At 43.1% G+C, this 20,669-nt stretch overlaps 2 protein-coding genes and 1 long non-coding RNA gene across 5 annotated transcripts in view; 1 reads left to right on the top strand and 2 right to left on the bottom strand.

Annotated features, from left to right (window-relative positions):
• KDM5A (lysine demethylase 5A) overlaps window positions 1–737 on the bottom strand; it is a 52,268-nt gene extending 51,531 nt beyond the window's left edge. Inside the window, exon 1 of the mRNA XM_021395977.1 lies at window positions 460–737. Coding sequence (XP_021251652.1) covers window positions 460–737 — 278 coding nt within the window. The remainder of the gene's footprint in view (window positions 1–459) is intronic.
• On the top strand, window positions 668–16,128 carry CCDC77 (coiled-coil domain containing 77). 3 transcript variants are annotated; one of them, XM_021389507.1, is made up of 12 exons: window positions 668–752; window positions 2,549–3,026; window positions 3,809–4,025; window positions 4,835–4,977; window positions 5,878–5,974; window positions 8,590–8,656; window positions 9,427–9,521; window positions 10,377–10,525; window positions 10,879–11,116; window positions 12,001–12,126; window positions 12,211–12,363; window positions 14,026–14,172. In XM_021389507.1, exons 2-12 carry the CDS (start codon window positions 2,980–2,982, stop codon window positions 14,170–14,172), a joined length of 1,479 nt encoding a protein of 492 aa, XP_021245182.1. In that variant the 5' UTR covers window positions 668–752; window positions 2,549–2,979. The 3 variants fall into 3 exon arrangements, with proteins under 3 accessions (XP_021245182.1, XP_021245191.1, XP_021245198.1); XM_021389516.1 differs by lacking the exon at window positions 668–752 and having other exon boundaries at window positions 2,048–2,667; window positions 2,772–3,026; XM_021389523.1 differs by lacking the exon at window positions 668–752 and having other exon boundaries at window positions 2,980–3,026; window positions 14,026–16,128.
• LOC110395339 overlaps window positions 16,687–20,669 on the bottom strand; it is a 4,504-nt gene continuing 521 nt past the window's right edge. The window contains exon 2 of the long non-coding RNA XR_002436346.1: window positions 16,687–18,796. This is a non-coding gene — a long non-coding RNA (uncharacterized LOC110395339). The remainder of the gene's footprint in view (window positions 18,797–20,669) is intronic.

Raw genomic sequence — 20,669 nt, forward strand, 5'->3', positions numbered from 1 at the left:
GGGCGGCCCTCAGGGGCGGCCGGTGGGGCAGGGCCGGCGGCCGAGGCGCATCCTCCGGCGGCCGTAGCAAGGCAGAAGCAGGGCAGGGCCAGGCAGGGCAGGGCCGGACAGGGCAGGCCGGGGCGGGGCAAGGGGGGAGGGTGGCGCGGCCCGCTGGCCCGCGGGGCGGCTCCTGCCGAGTGTCGTCGCCCCGTCCCAAGGGGCTAGCTCCCCCCGCGCCGAGCCCCTCTGGCTCGCGTTCCAGCTCGTCCGGAAGTTACGCGGCCTCTTTTCAGCCCTCCCCCGGAAGCCGACGCTGTTGTTGTCTTCCGACCCAAAAAATAGTCCCTCCGCCCCACTCGTCTCCAGCCGGCCACCAGCGCCGAGGGGACGGCCGCCTGCCGTCCCCGCCCGCTCGCGGGGACGGTGCTCCGGAGGAACCGAGAAGGAAAGCGCTCGGCCAGGCGCCTCTAAGGGAACCGTGCGGCGTGGCTCCGTGGGCGGCCGAGGGAGGGGACCTGGGGTCCAGTGGGGAAGGGGGCCGCCTCCACTTCCGGCGCGGAGGAATGTGCAGCGATACTGAGACCATTCACTTCCGGTGCTGAAGGGCCGTTTCGCCCATTGTCTGAGCCGGACGTCAGGAGGAAGGCCGGGAGCTCCGCCCCCTTCAGGCCGGGCCCCTCGCGGCCGTTGGGCTGTTGGGCCCTGGGGCGGGGGAGGAGTGGGTCCCGTTTAGGGATCGGCGGCCCGGGCGTCATCCCGCGGGGACTCTGGTACCTCGAGTTCGCACCCATTACAACACGTGCTTTGAAAGGGAGCTCTCTGTTTATTCTCGTTGTTTAATACTCAGGCGCAGCCTTGATCCCAGTGTACCATTTCAGTCCTAGAAAAAGTAATTTCGTTCTGCTCCCTCCGGGTTCACACTATCTACTTCAGACAGATCAGTGCACTTACCTGCAGTGTTTCCCTGCTAGATTGAGGAGGTGGTGCCCCCATTTTACATGCGGGAAACAAATGGCTTGGAAGCAAATGGTCAATTTTGACAATTTATAAGAGCTAGCCAATCTTATAAAACATCAAGTGAACCTAGCAGTGGATATTGTGTTGTTGCAATGGCTCACTATATTTCTCCAGGGGGCTCTGGACATGGATGATTGATATTTTTATGACTAAGAGCATGTGGAGTGCAGATGTTCCCCCACCAGCTGCTAGAAATTGTGTTTCTCCATAGTCCTGACAATTTTTTTTCATAGCAGTACCAGATTATTTTTGCATAGAGACTGTTCCAAACATCTGAATTGCCAACATGCTCCATTTCCAAGATAAGCAGTGACTCAGCCAGGAATACTATGTAGAAAAAAAAGCGGCATGCTGAAAAGCTCCGAAACCATGCCAAACTTTTGTTGTGAGAATAGCCCATTGTTTTCCTTCTAGGCTGTTCAAAGTTCATTTCTGTGCTTTGGTGAGAGAGTTTCAGCAGGTATGGCTTGAAAGAGTCTGGGAAGATTTGGGAAAATCTTGTTTAATATCTTCATCAGTGATCTGGAAGAAGAGATAGAGTCCACCCTCTGCAAGTTTGCTAATGATACAAAGCTGAGAGGAGTGGCTGACCCAGCAGAATGCTGTGCTGCTATTCAACAAGACCTAGACAGGCTGGAAGGTTGGGTGAGGTTTTATAAATGCAGGTGTAGAGTCTTGCACCTGGAGAGGAATAACTGCATGCATCAGTACAGGTTAGGGGCTGAGCTGCTGGAGGGGAGCTCTGTGGAGAAGGACCTCAGTGTTCTGGTGGACAACAGGTTGGCCATGAGCCAGCAGTGTGCCCTTGTGGCCAAGGAGGCCAGTGGTATCTTGGGATGCATTAAAAAGAGCATGCCCAGCAGGTTGAGGAAGGTGATTCTTCCCTCTACTCTGCCCTGGTGAGGCCACATCTGAAGTACTGTGTCCAATTCTTGGCTCCCCAGTACAAAAAAAAAAAAAAAAAAATAGGGAACATCTAGTGAGAGTCCAAAAGAGAGACATAAAGATTATGAGGAGCCTGGTATATCCCTTGTATGTGGAAATACTGAGAGACTTGGGACACTCCAGCCTGGAGAAGACTGAGAAGGGAGCTCATAATTTTTTATAAAAAAATCTAAAACGTAGGAATCAACTGGATGGGGCCAAACTCTTTTCAGTGGTGTGCAGTGATGGAACAAGATGCACAAAATGGAACACAGGAAGTCCCACAACAATGCAAGGAGGAACTGAGGGGACTTACACCTCTCATACAGAATGTTCAACTGTTTTACATGAGGTGGGGAGCACAGCCTCTGCTGGCCTTCATCCAGAGAATTATCCACCACTATCTTGCTCTCTTCTGAGTTTATTAAGAAAATTGCTTTGAAAAAGAACTTCATAGCTTTGGAAGTAAGCCTAGGTTTATTTTCTAGCACACATGGTAGCTAGATTAGGAAGTGCTGCATTGCATCAATGATAAGAAGGACTGCTGGGTATGGGGAGATACATGGGGGAAGGAAGAGTCTGAAAAGCACCTAGATGATGTAAAATAATACACTTGGATATTCAGGTGTTGCTTGAAACAGTGAATCTTGATTCCTAACCCCTGTGACTGGTTCCTAACTCCTGTGTGTCAGTCGGTTTATTTCCATAGGAGAATGGCATGCTGTCGTTGCTACTGTTCATGAAGTGAGTTCTGGCAACAAGCTCTCGTTGTTTCACGGGAACCCAAACCACAGCCCTACAAACACCATAACCCCAGCTGGAGCTGAGCGCTCCTCCTCCCTCTGCAGGCCCCGCAGCCGCCGCGCACGCGCAGTGATCCCTTCCAGGACTACAACTCCCAGAGGCGCCATCGCGGAACGCGTGCGGTCCGTGTCGCGAGTGCCAATTGGTAGAGGAGGCCGGCGCCGCGTGGAAGGCTGCTCGTAATTGGCAGAGGCGGCAGGCGGCGGGCCACTCCTGTGTTTGAGTGGTGGAGGGTGACGAGTGGCGGTCTCCATGAGTGCAACGGGCGGTTCGGCGGGGCTCTCCCCGCGCTCCAGAAGGTACTGTGGGGGCTGCCCTGGGTGGCTGCTATTTATTTTTACAAGCGTGTTGCTTAACGTGGAGAAGTTCCTACCGGAAGTAATCTTTTGCTAATGATTATTGCCGTGCTAGAGTGCCAGGAATTAATGACTTTGGCAACTGAGTCCTCGATTCAATTTATGTAGTAAAGTCAATAAATCATAGTTTTCAATTTCATTGTCAAGGGTGGACGAACTGTGGGTAACACCAGAATGAAAACCACGTAGAGTCCTCATCCTTCATCTAAAGTTATGATGGCTTGGGCATCAGCTAACCTGAAATTATTATCTTTAATGAAAAGTCAGTGAAATCAAAAACACTTTAGGAAGTGTTTTTTCTCCATATATCAGATAGAGACTATCAAAGGTTGTCTGTTTATCTTATAGCCGTTGCTACTTGTAATTGCAAAAGAAAAGCTTTTGTCCTCCTTCATCTCTCCTCCTCTTCTTACCACCTTCTCTTCCTTTCAAATTCACCTTCCCTAAATGAGCCGTGAGACTTCCCTTCCTTAACGATTTTGTCTTTCTCCCTTTTTCCATAAGTTGCCCCCATCTCCACAGTGTCCCAAATCTGCCAGCTGTTCTTTAGTGAATGAAGCTCTTGGTTCTCTTAAGTGCTGTTTTTCTGTTGACACTTGAAGCACAGACAAGCTAATGTGTTTAAATTTGAGTCAGTTAAAAGCAAAAATCTCCTATTTTTAACTTAAAAATGGTTTATTTTATTGTTTGAAGCTTGCATGCTATTAGAAAATATTTCCGTCCAGGCTGGCAACCCCCCACAGCTCATCCAGGTACTCCAGTTCTCAGCCTCAGAGTCAGGGGGACTCTACTCCTCTCCCTTCAATCAATGAACGCCTGGCCTTCCTTCGCCCTTCCCGGGAGCTGCTGGAATACTACCGCAAGAAGATTGCCGACTTTGATGAGGAGCATGAGGACTTGGTAAAAAGGCTGGAGAGATACAAAGAAACATACGATGAACAGGTTAGGAAAAGAGCTTTACTTGATTTAAAAAAAATAATTCCAATACTTGAGAATCTTTTCATTTGAGGAGAAAAGTCTTCCTTTAACTTCAGTATTCTCTTACGTCTTAACAGCATGCATATGTCTGTCTGTCATCTTTCTCATTTTGATTAACCCTCTGGGAACAGAATGGTCACTTGTGAGGGGACTGCAGAGCCTCCCCAAGTACTGATGATGCCTGAAGTGGCCTGAAAGCCCTCAAACATCCAAACTAATTTAATATATAGGGAAAAGAGAGAACAGATTCTAAAATAGGGCCATCTGTCCAATAGGAATAGTCTTCTGAAGGGCTTGCTTATTTTCTGCGCCAGGCAGAAAATCATTGATGAAACTTTGTAACTGAACATTTTTTTCACTACTAAGTTGTATAAACTTTTTAATGTTTATCCTCCTGTAACTCCTTTTAAGAATGAATGAAAACTATTACACAGGCTTTGCTAGGGTTTTTGCTGATGTCACTCCTCTCACCTACACTGCTCTGGCCATTGGTGCATAAGTGCAACCGTTCAAAATGGGAGACCCTAACATAAGCCCTTTTACTGTTGTTGTATAGTGACAGTGACAATAGCAACCCTGAGCTCCTTATTGAAACCTGTTCAATAATTTCTCAAACCTGCCCTTATCTGGTCAAATGGTGTAAGAGGAGATCATAACTCACTCAAACTGACAGTTTAACATGCCACTTACAAACTCAGGATCTGGCACATGCAGTATGTAGTTTTTAATTGTTGCCCAGTGCTCACTGAAAGTACCTCGTTCTCTTTACCTAGCACAAATTGCAATGGGAAGTACGTCAGCGAGAAGAGGAGATTGCAGAGTTGCAAAAGGCTTTGAGTGACATGCAAGTCTACCTCTTCCAGGAGAGGGAACACGTGCTCCGTCTTTACTCTGAGAATGACCGGCTGAAAATCAGGTGTGCTGTCTGGATAGTGGGCTGGGTCACTGGCAGTAGCAACTGCATGCATCCTTCTTGTTTTCATCCAGATCTGGAGTATTCAGACCTCCCAGGGAGGGTTTCTATGAAATCACACCAGTCTTGGAGGTGGAGCGCAATCTTGTTGAGCTGCTAAATATATTTCCAGTCATTTTTCTTCCTATTCCAGTACTAGGAAAAGAAGTAGAAGTTGAACATAGATTCACATTTGAATCTGAAGTTACCACTTTGGGGAGGTTCTGATTTGCATCGGCCTTGTAACTGCCTGGCAAAATTTACCTTTGAGTGTTAAAAACACTTAAGCTCAAGTAGAATACACAGACCAGAGCAAATATCTTCCCCCAATTCAGGGATCATGTTGGCAGCCTCTTCTTTTTAATTCCATTTAGTTGTACTAGACTAGCTGCCAGTGGCAAAGGAGCCACTGTGGGTGATATCAAGTTTTCTGTTAAAGCTTTAAGAACTTAAGTTGAAAAAAAAAACCTGTGTTAGTGTGCTTTGGCATCTCTTGGGAGTGTGACGGAAATCTGATACAACCCTCAATCTAGTTTACTTTAAAAAACAATGGGTACTTACAATCCACTGAATGAAGGTTTTTATATAGATCATCACTTTGGAATGCAGATTCTTTACTACCATGTGTTATCAGCCTTGTATTTGAAAAGAAGAGCTCTTCTCAGTGCCAACAGAATTGGTGTTTTTTTTATTTTATGTACAACATCAGTGATGTCTTAGGGAGCTTGTTAAAGAAGTATTCTCAAGAACTTGACAATTTGGAACCCTTGGAGATTTTAATGAGTAAGGTGGGAAGATGGTGTGTCACACTGTATTGATGCATTTAACAACAGTAACATGCTGATCCATTTCTTTTCATTCCAGGGAATTGGAGGATAGGAAAAAAATTCAACATCTTCTGGCTTTAGTGGGAACAGATGCAGGAGAAGTTACGTATTTTCACAAAGAGCCGCCACATAAGGCAAGTTCAATTTTTCTGTGGAGCTGTGCTTCTAGTTGTAACATGAAGATGTGTACCCTAAAGGCTGACCACAGACCAGATCTGTCCCACAAGTCAAAAGTTGCTAAGCCCCAAAGGGGGAGGAATCTGTATCTCTTCAGCAACATCAGGCTTTAGTGTAGCTGCTGACAGGTAAGTAGGAGCAAACACGCTGGAGCTAGGTCCTGTTACCATCAGCCCCTTCTACCTTCAAATTATACCTCAAGATGAACCTCCTAAATGTCTGCTAGGGGTCTGAATCCATCTGGCAAGTGGTTATTGAGAAGCTGGAGAGAAGAGCACAAAGACAGAAGGAAGTGCAGAAAATCAGTAGGTGTGCTGTTTGAAGATCAAATGTCTTGGAATATCGCAGTGAAGTAGCATTTCAGACCTCTGTAAAGGGTACAGCAGTGTTAAGGTTGCTGTTATTGTTTCCTGGGCAGGGGACTGCAGAACAACCACCCTCTCTAGGCAATATTGTGTTGCACATGACAGAAATAATGTCAAACTAATTATGTGGCAATGCATATGAAAAGCAGCGTAGCTGAACCGACTTGTCAAGAAAGCCATGCATGATTCAGATATGCAGAGTAGGATGGAATGTCAGGATTTCTCTTTGTATAAGGTATGGGGAAAAGGGCTGGATCCCTGAATTCTTTGTGGTTGCTCTGCACTGCTCAAGCAGTGCAAACATCTTGCAGTAGCTTTAAAATTCCATAATAAGTATGTCTCTAAAGTTAGACCTGTTATATACATAGATTGCTCTGAAAATAATGCCTCCTATTTATTTCCATGGAAACTACAGCAGATACAAAGAATGCAATAACACTATTTTATAGAGCAAATTCTCAGCTACAAAACACTATTTTTCGGCATAGGCACCTCTGTTAGCTTTGCATTTTCACCAGTGATGAACAAGAGCCTGCATGCTGAATTTGGAAAAATGTGCAGCAGCAGAGATGACCCACTGTTTCACAGCTGTTACGACAGTATTGTTGCTAGGAAAGTGTTGCCCACACAGTCCATCCAGGCAGATGAAAGTCAGAAGGTGACAAATTCATACTGTACAGTTGGTGCAGCAGGACAGTCCAGCCAAGACTGTCAATGTGATCCATGGTCTTCAAACTGGTATGGGGCCTGGCATTATTGTTTTACAAGAGCAATGTTTTCTTCTCTGGCCTGACTTTGGAATTTCAAGCCTTCATCTTAGTATTGTGATGTAGGCGTCAGAGTTGGTGGTTTGTTCGAGTTCCAGGAAATCCAGAAAGATCATTTTGTCCCAGAAGACACTGCACATCACTTTACCTGTTGAGTTCTGCATCTTAAATTTTTTTCTTCGATGGGGAATTCATCTGTCATCACTCTATGGACTGTCATTTTGACTCTGGCTCATAGTGGTGACCCTATGTCTTGTCACGCATAATGATGTGATCCAGGACTGGATCAACTTCAGCCTAATATTGCTTCAATAGGTCCTGACAAACTTGCATATGGTGTTCTTTCTGTTCCTGTGTGAGCATTCGTTGGGCTCACCTGGTGCAAACTTTGTGATATTCCAGTGTTGCCAGCATTGTCTCCCGTGGTTTGAAGCCGATACTCAACTCCAACACAGTTCCCTGGCCATAACTGGCCAGTTCACGTGGATGAGCTGATTGAAACACTCTTCGTATCATGGTGTGACAGCCATGTGTGGCTGTCTAGAACATGACTTGTCTTTCATGGCACTATCACCACTACTGAAACACACCACCCACTGCCTCACTGTGCTCACATCCACTCTTTGGCCTCCATAAGCGTTCAGCAGTTATTGGAAAATGTGAGTGTGTGCCATTTTTCTCCACATGGAGGAATTCAGTGACACACCTTTGCTTCATGTGCACTTCCATGTTGGACACCATTTTGCTAGACTGTCTCTCTGCTGCCATCTATTACACAGCAACAAAATATAATGGATATTAGTGGGAGGTTCAACCTCTACTGCCATATCACCAATATCTGCCTCTGATGTTGTGAGCTAACATATTAAAATAGGGGGCATTACTTTTGGAGCAGCCCTCATAATATCTGCCTTGAGATAAACACTGGGGTTATAACCTGTCCCCTCTTGGCCTCCTATTTTTAAGTGGCCTTCTGTTCAACAGGTGGTTTGAGTTAATAGCTGTATGGGCTTTTTTTCACAGGCTTGTTTAATAGCTTGAGTGAATGCGCTGATAAATGATGCTTCATGTTTCTTTGGGCTGCTAAGAGGAGTATGAGTGAAGAAAATAACATAATTTTCATTTTCACCTTCTCTCTTCTCGTCTGCCCCCAAAATGTTCTTTTTCCTGTTGAAGATGCTGATTTTCACCCTAGTGAAGCCAGCAAAGGCAGGATTACTTTCCAGTTGATTTGGAAAAAAGAAAGGCAGAAATGGCAAAACTCAGCCATTGTTAAGGCAACTTCTTTTTAACATAGGTGTTACACTTGTGAATGTGTTCCTTTTCTGGTGGTAGAGATCAGGTAATGCTGTTGTCTTGGATATCTCAGTTCTCTCTTTAAGATTTGTTCTTAGTCATGGCAAGTCAAGATTGTTGAGCTACCTAATCTTGTTTCTGTAGGTTACTGTTCTGCAAAGGCCAGCTAAATCCAGAGATTCACATGAAGGAAATGACAGTTCTAGAACAGGTACCGCACCAAGATGATCTAACAGCAGCTCAGCAATTGATACTTGTTTCTCTGTGGTTTATCCAATGTACCAAAATAATTATTTACTGCGAATACTTTGTTATGCTTCCAGTAAGTTTCCTAAATGTATCCATATGTGCATCCTTACACATGTTCTACTCTAGGCTTCCCTTCAAAATCCTTTAAAATAACCTGAGCTGGTTCTCATGCTTGTCATCTGCTCAGCTAAGGAAGAAGCTGGTATGACTGTGGAATGACTGTTCTGGAACTGTGCAGGTAGCAACTGGACAGCCACCCATATCCATTCCATGATGTGGTGCTCTGCTTGCCTTTAATGTAAACAGTAGTTTGGATGTGTGTGTCCACTTGCAGATTTTCTATTTTGAAAGAACTACCATTTCCAAATTGCCTGAAATGAGCTCACAAGCTCAAAACTTGCCCAAGATTTGACAGTCATGCAGCTGTATATTATGCTTCTTCACCATTTATTTAAGAAAATATGCTATGTTCTCTTTCTGTATATGTCAAGAAAATCAGTGTGTTGCCTAAATATTGAGTTGTGAGAGTGTGGACAATGACATACAATCACCACAAGCTCTGGAACATTTTTCTATCCTGTTATCTCTTCCGGAAGTCCTTGAGACTGTAGCAGTTGCATGCTTTTTCCTGATCTTGTAAGCCATCTAGCACATACAGTATTTTGTGCTTGGAAAGGTATTGCAGGTACGTTGGAGAAGGCTTTTCCACTTCTTCTTGATTTCTGCAAATAGGCACCAAGAGGAGCACTTCAAAACAAGCAGGAAAAGGAGACATACATGAAAGTCCTGAGAGATATCAGAGAGACAACCAAACGCTTCTACTTCAGGTAAAATAGTTTGCTAACCACAGGACATATTTCCTGCCTATCCAGGAAAATGATGGACAAATATTCTGTCTGCCTACATAAGATACATACACACCAATTCTGTTAGTCCCCACCTCTTACTACTGATGCCCACTTTCTATCAGTTTTCCTAACCATTTCTTTGTGACGAATAGCTTAGATTTAAGAACTTGGGTCTGATTCTGGGAGCTTTACATAAGCAGATGCTCCAGTAAAGCCTACTTGAATGTGGTGCCTTTAAAAACAGAATTTGTAATTGAAGTTTTTTTCAAATAGCGCGTAAAAATTTCACATTTTCCCACATGGACAAGATGCATATTTTTCAATTACTTGTTCCAGTTCGTCTCCCTGACCATATGCGCTAGATCAAGACTCTTTTTATCTCTCTTCTTCACTCATTTTGTTTACGTTCAATGCTTCATTGAGCAGTTTTTTTTTTCTTCAAGATGTATGGACTTGCTGCCCTTCTAGAATTTGGGTTAATGATCACTGTTTCATTGGAAGCTGATAGCATAGAGGCAGAAGTCTGTTTGCATATTCCACAGGATTTGTCACATCCTGCGTGCAGTTTAAATCTTCCCGGTATCTTCTGTCTATTGCTGCTGTTTATAATCTCCCTGTCTTGCTTATGTGCATGATTTTTTTTTCTTAAAATGTTTTAGTTATTCAAAGTAGTTAACATTACAACAAAAACTAAAAACGAGAAGTTAGAACTCTAGAAGTTACTATCAGGTAGAGTCTTTGGCTCAAATTCTGGAATTTAAAAGGAACTTGGAATGTCAGGAGCATTGCTTGTTGTGAGAACTTCCTCGATAACGTCTTTACATGCCTATTCAGGTGGAGGCCCTGCAAGCTCAGATAGAAGAACAGACACGCTTATCCAAGGAACAGCTTCAGGCATTACTAGAGGACAGGCGGATTCACATGGAAGAAGCCCAGGTCCAGCACCAGAGAGACCAGGACAAGATTAAAACTTTAACAGATAAGTGAGTGTGAGAGAATGGCCATGATGTAATGTAGTCATGAGATGAGAAGAGGGGGAACAACAAAACCGTGTTGGCTTTCAATATGTTGCGTGCTGCAGAAGGCAGAAAAGCACATTATGCAGCCATTGGCTTTGACAATATGTGGAAGTAGATGGAATAGTCAACATACGAAAAATACTGTTTCATGTAGGAAGAATATGACTTCCTTCATTAGGTGAGAAGAGCTAAGTATGCTAGGAAAATGCCTGTCTTTTTGTTCTCTGCTTTCTTCTAACTTGCAATGAAGACTAGGGCAATTAGGGTAGGAACTAGGGAAGAAATGAACTAAAACCTCTTGGATCCCCTTTTTATAGACTCAACAAGACTCAAAATCTCTTATATGAGAGTACCCGTGACTTTCTCCAGCTGAAGTTTGATGTTCGAGCCAGTGAGAAAGCGTGGATGGTAGAGAAGGACAGTCTGCTGAGGAAGATTGACAAAGATTCGGATCAGCTTATCGGCAGGGAGCCGGAAAGAGAGAAGAAGCAGAGAGACACCAAGATGCTTCAAGCAGATCATGAAGCTGGGAAACCCCACAGTAGAGGAGTAAAGGTAATTTTTTTTTGTCCCAGGGAGAGGCCCTCCAGCAGTCTTTCCAAAATTGCAAGACTGGTTCTTGCCAAGATAAGCAGTAAGTAGTTGTTTCAAAGCTGTACTGGCTTGCTCTAAGTTGCATTGTTGCTGACACTAATGTGTTTAAAAATACTTAATACTACAACTCTCCTGCCTCAGTATTATATTTAATTTCAGGTAAAATATGTAGTTAGGATTTATGGTAGCGTTCCACTATTGCTTTTTTTACACCCAAAGCAAATCTCTACTTCTACAAATCACATGATGTATGGGCCAACGGTTCTTAGCTTGCTTGTTGCACTTTTTTTGTGTGTTTTCAGTTAATGGACTTAGAATGTGATGTCTGACTTTGTCCGTGTTGTCAGGAGAGAACAGTCCTTTCAGTTGGTGTTCCTTAGCTCTTAGTAGTAGTCTGGATTTTTCTTCCACTTCTAATACACTTCCAGCACAAAACTGAGAGATCTGAAGTGGACAAAGAGGCAATAAGGATGTAGAAAATAAATAGACAATAAGGAATTGTTTTCATCTACTGCTGAATGCAGATTCTGCTGAAATGCAGTATTGGGCAAGTAGCTGTGAAAAGGAGAACTGCAGCACTATAATCAAATAGTATGTCTAAGTGAAAGAGGAGAAAGTTCTTTGAACCGTCACGCAGAACCGATCACCTAATTAAAAGGTGTCGGTAATGGAAGTGGCATTGCAATATTGTGGAAGGAGTCCTAACCTAGTTACTTCATTAGCTTTGGTTTCAGTTATTGTTGTTTGCCTGTCAGGCTATCTATCCGTAACGCTTGTTTTTCTAGAGCAGGGGAAACATTGTGGGCGCTGTCTTCTGAGTTGTTTCTGTTCCTTCTGTATTTTAGTCACTGCAAGAAGAACTCATGCAGGAACAGCAACTATCAAACATGTACAGAGAACAGTGTATCGCCCTGGAAAGTGAGCTGGCTAGGATTTGTGAAGAGAGAGATGCTGGCAGAGAACTCTTTAAGGTAATTAGTCTGTAATCATCTACTAGCTATGTGATGATCTTGCAGCCTCTATTCTGTTACCCCATCAAATTTTCATCTCTATAGAAACGCTCAGAAAAGATGGGGAAGCGCCTGAAGCTGGTGACTCAACGATACGAGGCCTTGGAAAAACGTCGTACTATGGAAGTGGAAGGCTTTAAGAATGACATTAAACAGCTTCGGCAGAAACTGAGAGATGTAGAGAAGCAGCTTTTTAAGGTAATAGCTCATTGCTAATCACTATGGGCTTACCCAATAGAGGTGTAGTCTCAGTATTTAAATTAATGTTTCCCTAGAGTTAAAATACATTTCTTTCCTAAGTGGTTGTTTAGATATTACTATTTGATAAAGCTTGCCTTCTTATGTATATTATTAAGCAAAAAAAAAAGATTTGTCATCATTAATCAGTAAAGCATCAGGTTTGTCCAGGAATGGTCCTGTTCGTGTATTAGCTATCAAAGTTCTTGTATCTCTGGCTCACTCAGCGGTCTCAAAATTGGAAGGCAGTAAAGTGAACTGATACAGGAGAACATTCTGCAAAGAATATGTTGTGTTTGTTTTTTTTTTTTTCTGGATTATCTAGTGTTTGGTTTCATTCCAAATAGAATATTAGTAGAATATTGATGTAAGTATTGTGGATTTTGTTATTTTTGTAAATATATCATTTGCAACAGTGCAAAAATCACAGCAGAAACAATGACTGGAAGTTGAAGCTGTGTAACTTTGAAATAAGATGCATCTTCTAGATGTGCAGACAAACATCAGTACAGCTTAGAAGGGAAGCCACAGACTTGATGTAGTCTGGAGTTTGAGTTATGATACGTAAGATACGATTCAGAGAATTGAGGCTTGGATTTTTTTTTTTGTTTGACTGTGGGCTTACTGTTTTGTGGGTTTTTTTGTTTGTTTTTTAAGGGCTAAACTTCCCACAGATATGGGTGGGAGAGACAGGAATTGCCTATGACATCTTTACGACAGACCTGTGTATTTTGTTACTGTGGATGTGCTCTTAGTTGTGTTCATAATCTCTTTACACTTCCAACCACAAGAGGGCAGCGGAATAAAATACTTGTTAGAAATCTTCCCTGATACTTAAATCCTCCTTATCAATTGAGGTCAAAATGACTATAGGTGACTGAATGTCCTAATCTGCGTATTAAAATCTTTGGCCAAGAACTACATGGTGGCAATGAGACACCCTAAAATGTCAAGAGAAAAGAGGGCTTTGAGATCAGCTTCCAAGTCTGTGCTGCTGTGCTGTTGAATGTGGCTGGGCTGGCATGCTATCCAGTTCTAGGGTGACAGGAAATGTCAACCCTTTCTAGTTTGCCATCAGGAACTATGATTATCCAGCAGCCTCAGTTCAGCTCAATATCAGCTATATGCCCTGACCTGAGATTAGGAGCTGTACTTGAACTGCCCTTGAAATGTATGCAGTTCAGAAGGCAGCAAGCTGGCCACAACAGTTAGATCACTTCTAGTTCTCATAGCAAAAGATGATGAAATGTTTTCCTAACAGGGGAAAAACATACTGCTAAGTAAACATCAATAGATAACTATTTTAACTCACCTCATTTTATTCTCTAAATAATGCAGGGAGTAAAAAATAGCCCTGCAGATTATGGTAAACTTGATAATATTCTGTTCAGATTTCTTCCTTACCAGTACTGTAGCATCCAAATGAATGAAAAGCTTTGCTATGTTTTGGTTCTGGAATACCTTTCTGTTGGTGATATGCATTAGCCTAGTGACATTAGCTGAAGCATCCTCTTTGCTAGCTACAGAGGGTCTCTTTTAGAGTTCTCTTCCTCATATACTCATTGTACTCTCTCAATTGCACTCTGTACAATGTCTTAATCTGTTTTTCTTTTTTCTTCTTAGGTGACTCTGAATATTGGACCGGACCAGGATCTTGCAATTCTACATGAGGTTCGGCAAGGAAACAGGCTAACCCGTAAACTTCAAGAAGAATTAAAATACTTAAAAGCAAAAATCTATGGCTTAGAGAATGAACTACGAGTCTGCTGAAGCTGAGGTTTTAGTTGGCATCATAGTTTTAGGAATGGGACGTTGCCTGTTTACTGGCATCCAGTAACAGAAGGCTTGAAGAAATCTGTAGTTAGGAATGTCATAACATCCATCGGTGATACACAAGCCATTCCTAACATGCCAAATTAGGTTGCTGTGTCTGTTGATGCGCACATGCTGAGTCTGATCCAGAAAGTACCAGAAGACTGATACATCAGGAGCGTTCTTATGACTTTTTCTTACTTTCCTAACTGTGGTGTAAGGAGTGGTGTATACTGGTCTTAAACTTTATTTGGAGCATATTAGAAAGCAGAAATGTAAACTTAATGACCACTGAAAGATCTAGTTCAAGATCTGAATTGCTTTGCTCACCTTTTCCTATGTGAGAAAGAGCTTTTAAAATGTTTTCAATGATTACTGTTTTGGTACCTAAGTAATTCAGGATGTAACTGGAAATTTTCTTTGAAAAAGACCTCGCACAGAAATTTTGTACTAAGATGTATGACATCCAACTCTAACTTTTACAATATAACTACTTTTAAATAGCTTCCCTTTGATTATTTCTAACCTAGCTGGGACAAACCTGACTGATTTTAATATGGTGGAAAAAGATAACATTTTAGGGAACTCATCTGGAAGAATGAGCAGTATCTACTCTTGTTTGGAATAGCTGGGGGGAGGGAGATACCACACTATGAAGAGTCATCTTCCCATCCCCTTTTGCCTAGCCCATCTTAACTCATGCAGGAGGCTCATAATAGAAAGCATATACCATCTTCCTTAGCCACTGTAGTATCTGCCTTTGTAGCTTTAAACTATACTATGGTTATGTACCAACAAGGCATGATCAGGTTTTGCTTCAGCTGCTGCATAGCTGTAACTGAAATTGAGGTTGAAGAGCAGATGTCTGGTTGCTACATGAGGAATATAGCCTCCTTCACTTCTGTACCCTCTGCTGGAAATCTTGCTATCCCTTATGGTCCTATACTGTGGCTTTCACTGGGCACATGTATTCTTGAAGTCACATTCATCATAGACAAACTTCATTGTGGGTGGCTGACAATCTGTATCTAGGTGCTCAGCCACTACTAAAATGGGCTCTTTTAAAGTGTGTTGTCACTGACTAGTTTAGCTGAAGATGATGAACCAGTTCAGAAACTGATTCGTGGACAGCTTAGATGCCGATGCCATGCAGATAGTAATTTAGCCTCACCCCTTAGCTGATGAGTACTCTCTCACATAAGTCTAGCTAATTAAAGGAAGCTTGTATGTGAGATACTATTCTACCAGTTTGAAGATAGAATATAAAAAAATATATATTACAGGTCCTGAAAGGCAACGTCTGAAAAAATGCTACATAATAAATTATTAGCCACTTAGCAAGATCTATCTACTTAAATTCAAAGAAAGGAAGAGAAAGAAGGATGGAAATGTTTAATTTCCTGTCTTCCTTACCAATATTTCTTATTACTTGAAAGACTGAACAGAATGAACTGGCAACATTCCTAATATTTGCTGTCACTTCTGCATCAAAGTACGTCTTGGACTTTATTTTTCATCTGTCGTTAGGTTATGAACCTTTCCTATATGAGGTGAGTAGGGGGAAGAAATTACAATAGTGCTGATCTGTAAATTCGTTTTATTTGGAAGGTTGAATGTTTGTCCAAGGGCCGGAAGTGCAGGGTATTGTGTGTGTTTTTTCTGTGTGACATCACGTGATTATGTGCAATGTTGCTTTCATGTTGCCAAAACAAATGGGGACCTTCAGGCCAAGAACTGCTTTAAAAAGTCAAGTACTTTCTACTACCAGCAACTGCCTTTTAAGGCATTCTTGGCATTTCCTAGTGGTTTCCTGAAAAAGGTTCTGAGACCCACGTTAGTCCATTTTCTTCCACAATTTTTATGTAGGGAAATAAAAAATCATTTGCTCCAAAGATGAGCTTTTTGGTCAATTGACATTAATGTGTGATTTGTATCATTTCAATATACCTAAGTGCCACGTTATGTAGGTGCAAAGAATTTGTAACATATCTCTAAAATGGCTGACTCTTGGAATATGGAGACAGTCAAGGATCAAGGGTTGGAACTGGACAAACGAGCTTATTGGGGAGCGGGCTGCAAAAGCGTTGTACATAGGGGAAACATGAGCAGAAGGTGAAAACAAGTTGTGTAGCATTACTTAGACGAGGAAGGAGTGCGTGCATTTTAGAAAGGGTGTTGAAATATTGAGCAAGGCACAGAACTAAAGATGATTTAGCAGAGATGAAAAGGTTGTGTAAGAGCTCATATTGTATTTCATTAGGGCTGATTAATATACACGCACAGTGGTGATGAACTACCAGAGGCCTCTTTATCTTAGCTGAGCAAGAACCAGTAGCTTGACCCTGGAGATTCAATGTAAAAAGAAAAAAACACATTTTATCAGAAAAATGGTTCTTTTTCTTTCATTATGACAAACTACTTGTGGAGATAACAAATTCTCTGTCTTCAAACTAAAAAAAAAGATTGAGCCTCTGGAAAAGATGACTGGTTTTAATAAGTTACTAGGCTTGACATGTTAGATCATAATGAAATATAATGATGTGAAATAACAGGAAATGATTTAATGGTCCCTTGTGCCTTTAGAGATAGGATTTTTTTTTTAATATATATAGGCAATACTGGTAGGAGTTTTTCAGCACTTTTTCCTTTTATTATAGGCATGTATACTGTGTCAGCTCACCCTACACAGCAAGGTTTCTAAAAGAGGTTATGTGGGTTGGCTTTTTTACTCATGTTTTTTTAATTACACTCAAGTTGTGGTATAATTGATGCTTTTGGAATGGACCTAAATAACAGGAATATATGCTCATATGCAATAGCTACACTTAAATTGCTTGCATAATTGTGTGTTCAGAAACACACATTTTGCCAGTATGGATGGACTCTCTGGGCACTTAATCTGGAATTGTAATGCCTCTGTACATAGGCCAGGAAGTAATTCTTGGTAAATAATGAGACACTTGTTTTTGAGACTAGTTGGGAGCAACATCTTGTGCATTTCGTTAGATCAGTTCGTGGAAAACCATGTTGTTCAGACTTTTAATTACAGCTCACAAATACATCTAGTTCTGTTACACTGGAACGTATTCATGCCTGCTTAGTCAAAATCCTAGTAAAGATATCACTTTTGTCCTCATTCAAAGCAGCGTAACAGCTCATTTGCATAGAAGGGACATTTTAAGATTTTTCTTTTACTATTTTTCGCATCATTTTGCTGTCGTATGCCTAAGTTGTAAGAAATGCTTTGCCTCCTTAAAGGGCAGTTCTTAAACTTGCAAGTCTACCTGGAGAAGTACATTGTTAGCATGTGTACTAAAACGCACTCAGATGCTTTGTAGAAGGGACGAGAGCTGAAAGTGCAGCAATTCCTTCTGATGACTGCATTCATAGGATTTACAGTGTAAGGAACAAAAATAGTTTCAATTCTTAGGTCGCATCACATCTTTAGGGTTTTCTTTGAAACATGGAGGAATTTAACCTTCTGGGGGAAAATGCTTCTGGCACGACTTAGTATGTGAGAGTAGTGGGGACGGACTTCTGATCCGGCCCATGTAGTACCAAATTAACTATTTGCAGAAAGGATGTCTTTGAGCATGAGGCAGCGTGGCTGTGCTTCAAGTGAGCTCAAAGTGCAGCTTCACAAACAAGGCCCTCAATAGGGCTGAGCATTCACTTACACTGACTAAATTGCATGTTTTACCAATTACGATGCTGTTGGATCGTGGACAAATTACAAATGTGTAAATAGGGATTACCTGCTTTAATTCAGAAAGCCCACAGAGGCTTTCTACATGCTAGCGTTTCAATGTCAAAGCACAGAAATCTTAACTGCTCGGTCAGGAAGGGTTTAATTGCTGAAATGGGTTCAACTTGAATAAAAAGCTCTGGATTTACCCTGGTGAAGCACATACAGGATATGCTGAATTCTCCTGTGTTGATTCAGGGATCAAACTGACTGTCTTTCACTGTAAACGTTTATCTCAGCAGTGAGTCACTCCCAGACTGCTCAGTAAAACGCTTTTTCCTTTCAGTGCTAGTTTGGGTGGGGAGAGGTCTGCTCAGCATCGTCCCAGGGGAAGCTGTTTGGCTTTACGCTCCGTGGTGTCTGTAATAAAATGAGCGTGCCACATCTTTGGAGCTTCTTGCAACAGGAGGGTGAGGAGCACGATCGCTTTAACTATAAAGCAAGTCCTGGTGTTTTTAAGAATGGAAAGGAGGGTCAGGCAAAATTATAGTCAGATTTGAAGAGGCGGATGTCCAAAATGATTACAGACTTAGATGCATCTCTCATTCTGATAAATCCTGAAAAGTCTTTTTGAAAGATCTCACCTTGAACTAGGTTTTTTTTTTTTTTTTTTTTTTTTCTGGAAGTGCAAATGTGCTGTGAATATTGAGAGAGAGTTCTGAGGCGCAGAAAGCAACTGAGGCCCATTTCCATGGCAGGATGGGTAGCAAGGACGTGTTCCTTGAGGCACTTGGTGACGTTCGTGTCTAAGGTCACTCCAAAATGTCCTCCTCGTGGCTGAAAAGGAAGGCCAGGCCATTTCTATGCCATTTTGTCTGGACAGCTAGGGCTTGAGACCTATGAAGAAAGAGTTATGCTGTGAAAAGATAGAAGCGTGGATGAGGTTTCCCACCCAGATAGTGGAGCTGTAGGAAGACAGTCGTGTGACTGATGTTGATGGCAGTCACACCTGTTGGTCACCTGCATGGTACTCACACAAGTGTTGGTAGCATAACAGGATTGGTAACAGTTGTGCTGCTGATTAATGTAGCTGCGTGAGCAAAACTCGCTGTATCAGTGCAACTTTAGTGGTCAAGAAGATGCTTTTGCCAACAGTTTAATTGAGGAGTCACGCGGATTCTGCTGCTGTGTTGTAAAGCATCAGGAGGGATCTTACTTGCGTAGCCCATCAGCAATGCGTTTGGAGTCCAGCACCAAAAAGCCAAGAGCATCTTCAGAACTGCCCTTTCTGTTAGAAGCGCTTCTGCCCTTGAGCCGTTTCATTTACAAATGTTGAAATGAAGTCAGGGATTGTGCTTGGGAACGTGGCTATGGGCAGGAGGGAGGCCCTGCAGTCACCAGGGTTAGCAATGGTGCACTTGGTGCGGGGCTGGTAATTGGTGTTAACATGAAAGTTACATGAGAAGAAAAAAGGGAAGGAGCAAGAGGCAGATAATTGAACCTTTGGGGAGACTACAGAGAAAGGATGTTGGCACAGAGCTACAAGTAACTTACAGAACAGGGAAACAGTTGTTAGATAAGTAGAAGCACAAGCGTAACAGAACAAGGCAGGGATGCACAGGGATGCAGCCAGAGAGCAACAGGAGATGCACGTCCTTAAATGTTGTACTCATGTCAAAGGCTGCTTTTATTGTGGGGAAATGCGGCCAAAATGGAAAATAAACAAAACCCCAAGCAAAGCACAAAATACCCTGTTGGCTGAGCTGGTGGATGGTCAGTGAGAAAGCCCAGTGTGAAGAGGGTGCTCTGTGTAGGCAATCCTTTTGTTAGTGTAGAGCTTCCATCCCACTCCCCTCCATACAACCAGAGAAAAGCATGCTGATTTGTTTTAATATGCAAACAAGTTCCAGCAGTGCAGTTGTTGGGCAGAAGTATCCTTCTCCAGTTCCTGGAGTCATGCTTCAAGCCGCGTTCCAGGGGCCAGGCAGTGCTTACAGTCTGCTGTCACATGCCCTGTCTGGGGATGGACAGACAGGATAGGTTTTTGTTTTCTGAGCACAGAATCGTTTGAGTTGGAAGGGACCCTTAAAGGCCATCGGGTCCACCCCATGCAGTGAACAGGGACACCCACAGGTAGATCAGGTTGCTCACAGCCCCATCCAGCCTGACCGTGAGTGTCTCCAGGGACGCAGCATCCACCACCTCTCTGGGCAACCTCTACAGTGCCTCAGCACCCTGACTGTAAAAAGCTTCTTCCTTATATCCAATCTAAATCTCCTCTCTTTTAGTTTGAAAGCGTTTCCCCTTGTCCTGTCACAATGGACCCAGCTAAAGAGTCTGTCCTCTTCTTTCTTGTAGCTCCTCTTCAGATACTGAAAGGCTGTTATCAGGTCACCTCACAGCCTTCTTTTCTCCAGGCTGAACAGCGCCAGCTCTCAGCCTGTCCTCGTAGGGGAGGTGTTCAATCCCTGGGATCATTTCTGTGGCCCTCCTCTGGACACGCTCCAACAAGTCCCTGCCTGTGCTGTACTGAGGACTCCACATCTGGACACAGTACTCCAGTGAGGTCTCACCAGCGCAGAGCATGGGGCAGGGTCCGCATCTCCCAGAGGTGTCAGTTGCCTCCCCCCAGCCCCGTGTCGGAGGGTGCCGACCCTCCCGGGCGTAGTGGCCGACCCGAGGCCGGGGCAGCGCCGCGGGGCCGCGGAGAGGAGGCAGGTGCGGGGAGCGGCGGCAGAGCCCGCCCGGGAGCTGCCCCCGCGGGGCCGCG

This window comes from Numida meleagris, chromosome 1 (assembly GCF_002078875.1).
Source record: "Numida meleagris isolate 19003 breed g44 Domestic line chromosome 1, NumMel1.0, whole genome shotgun sequence".
Taxonomy (NCBI): Eukaryota; Metazoa; Chordata; class Aves; order Galliformes; family Numididae; genus Numida; species Numida meleagris.

What these genes read in the sequence shown, in the direction of transcription:
- CCDC77 (XM_021389507.1), top strand. Translation starts at nt 2,980, where the DNA reads ATGAGTGCAACGGGCGGTTCGGCGGGGCTCTCCCCGCGCTCCAGAAG. An exon ending in AATGACCGGCTGAAAATCAG is followed by an intron (nt 4,978 to 5,877) that starts GTGTGCTGTCTG and finishes TTTTCATTCCAG; the next exon opens with GGAATTGGAGGATAGGAAAA. An exon ending in CTGGCAGAGAACTCTTTAAG is followed by an intron (nt 12,127 to 12,210) that starts GTAATTAGTCTG and finishes TCATCTCTATAG; the next exon opens with AAACGCTCAGAAAAGATGGG.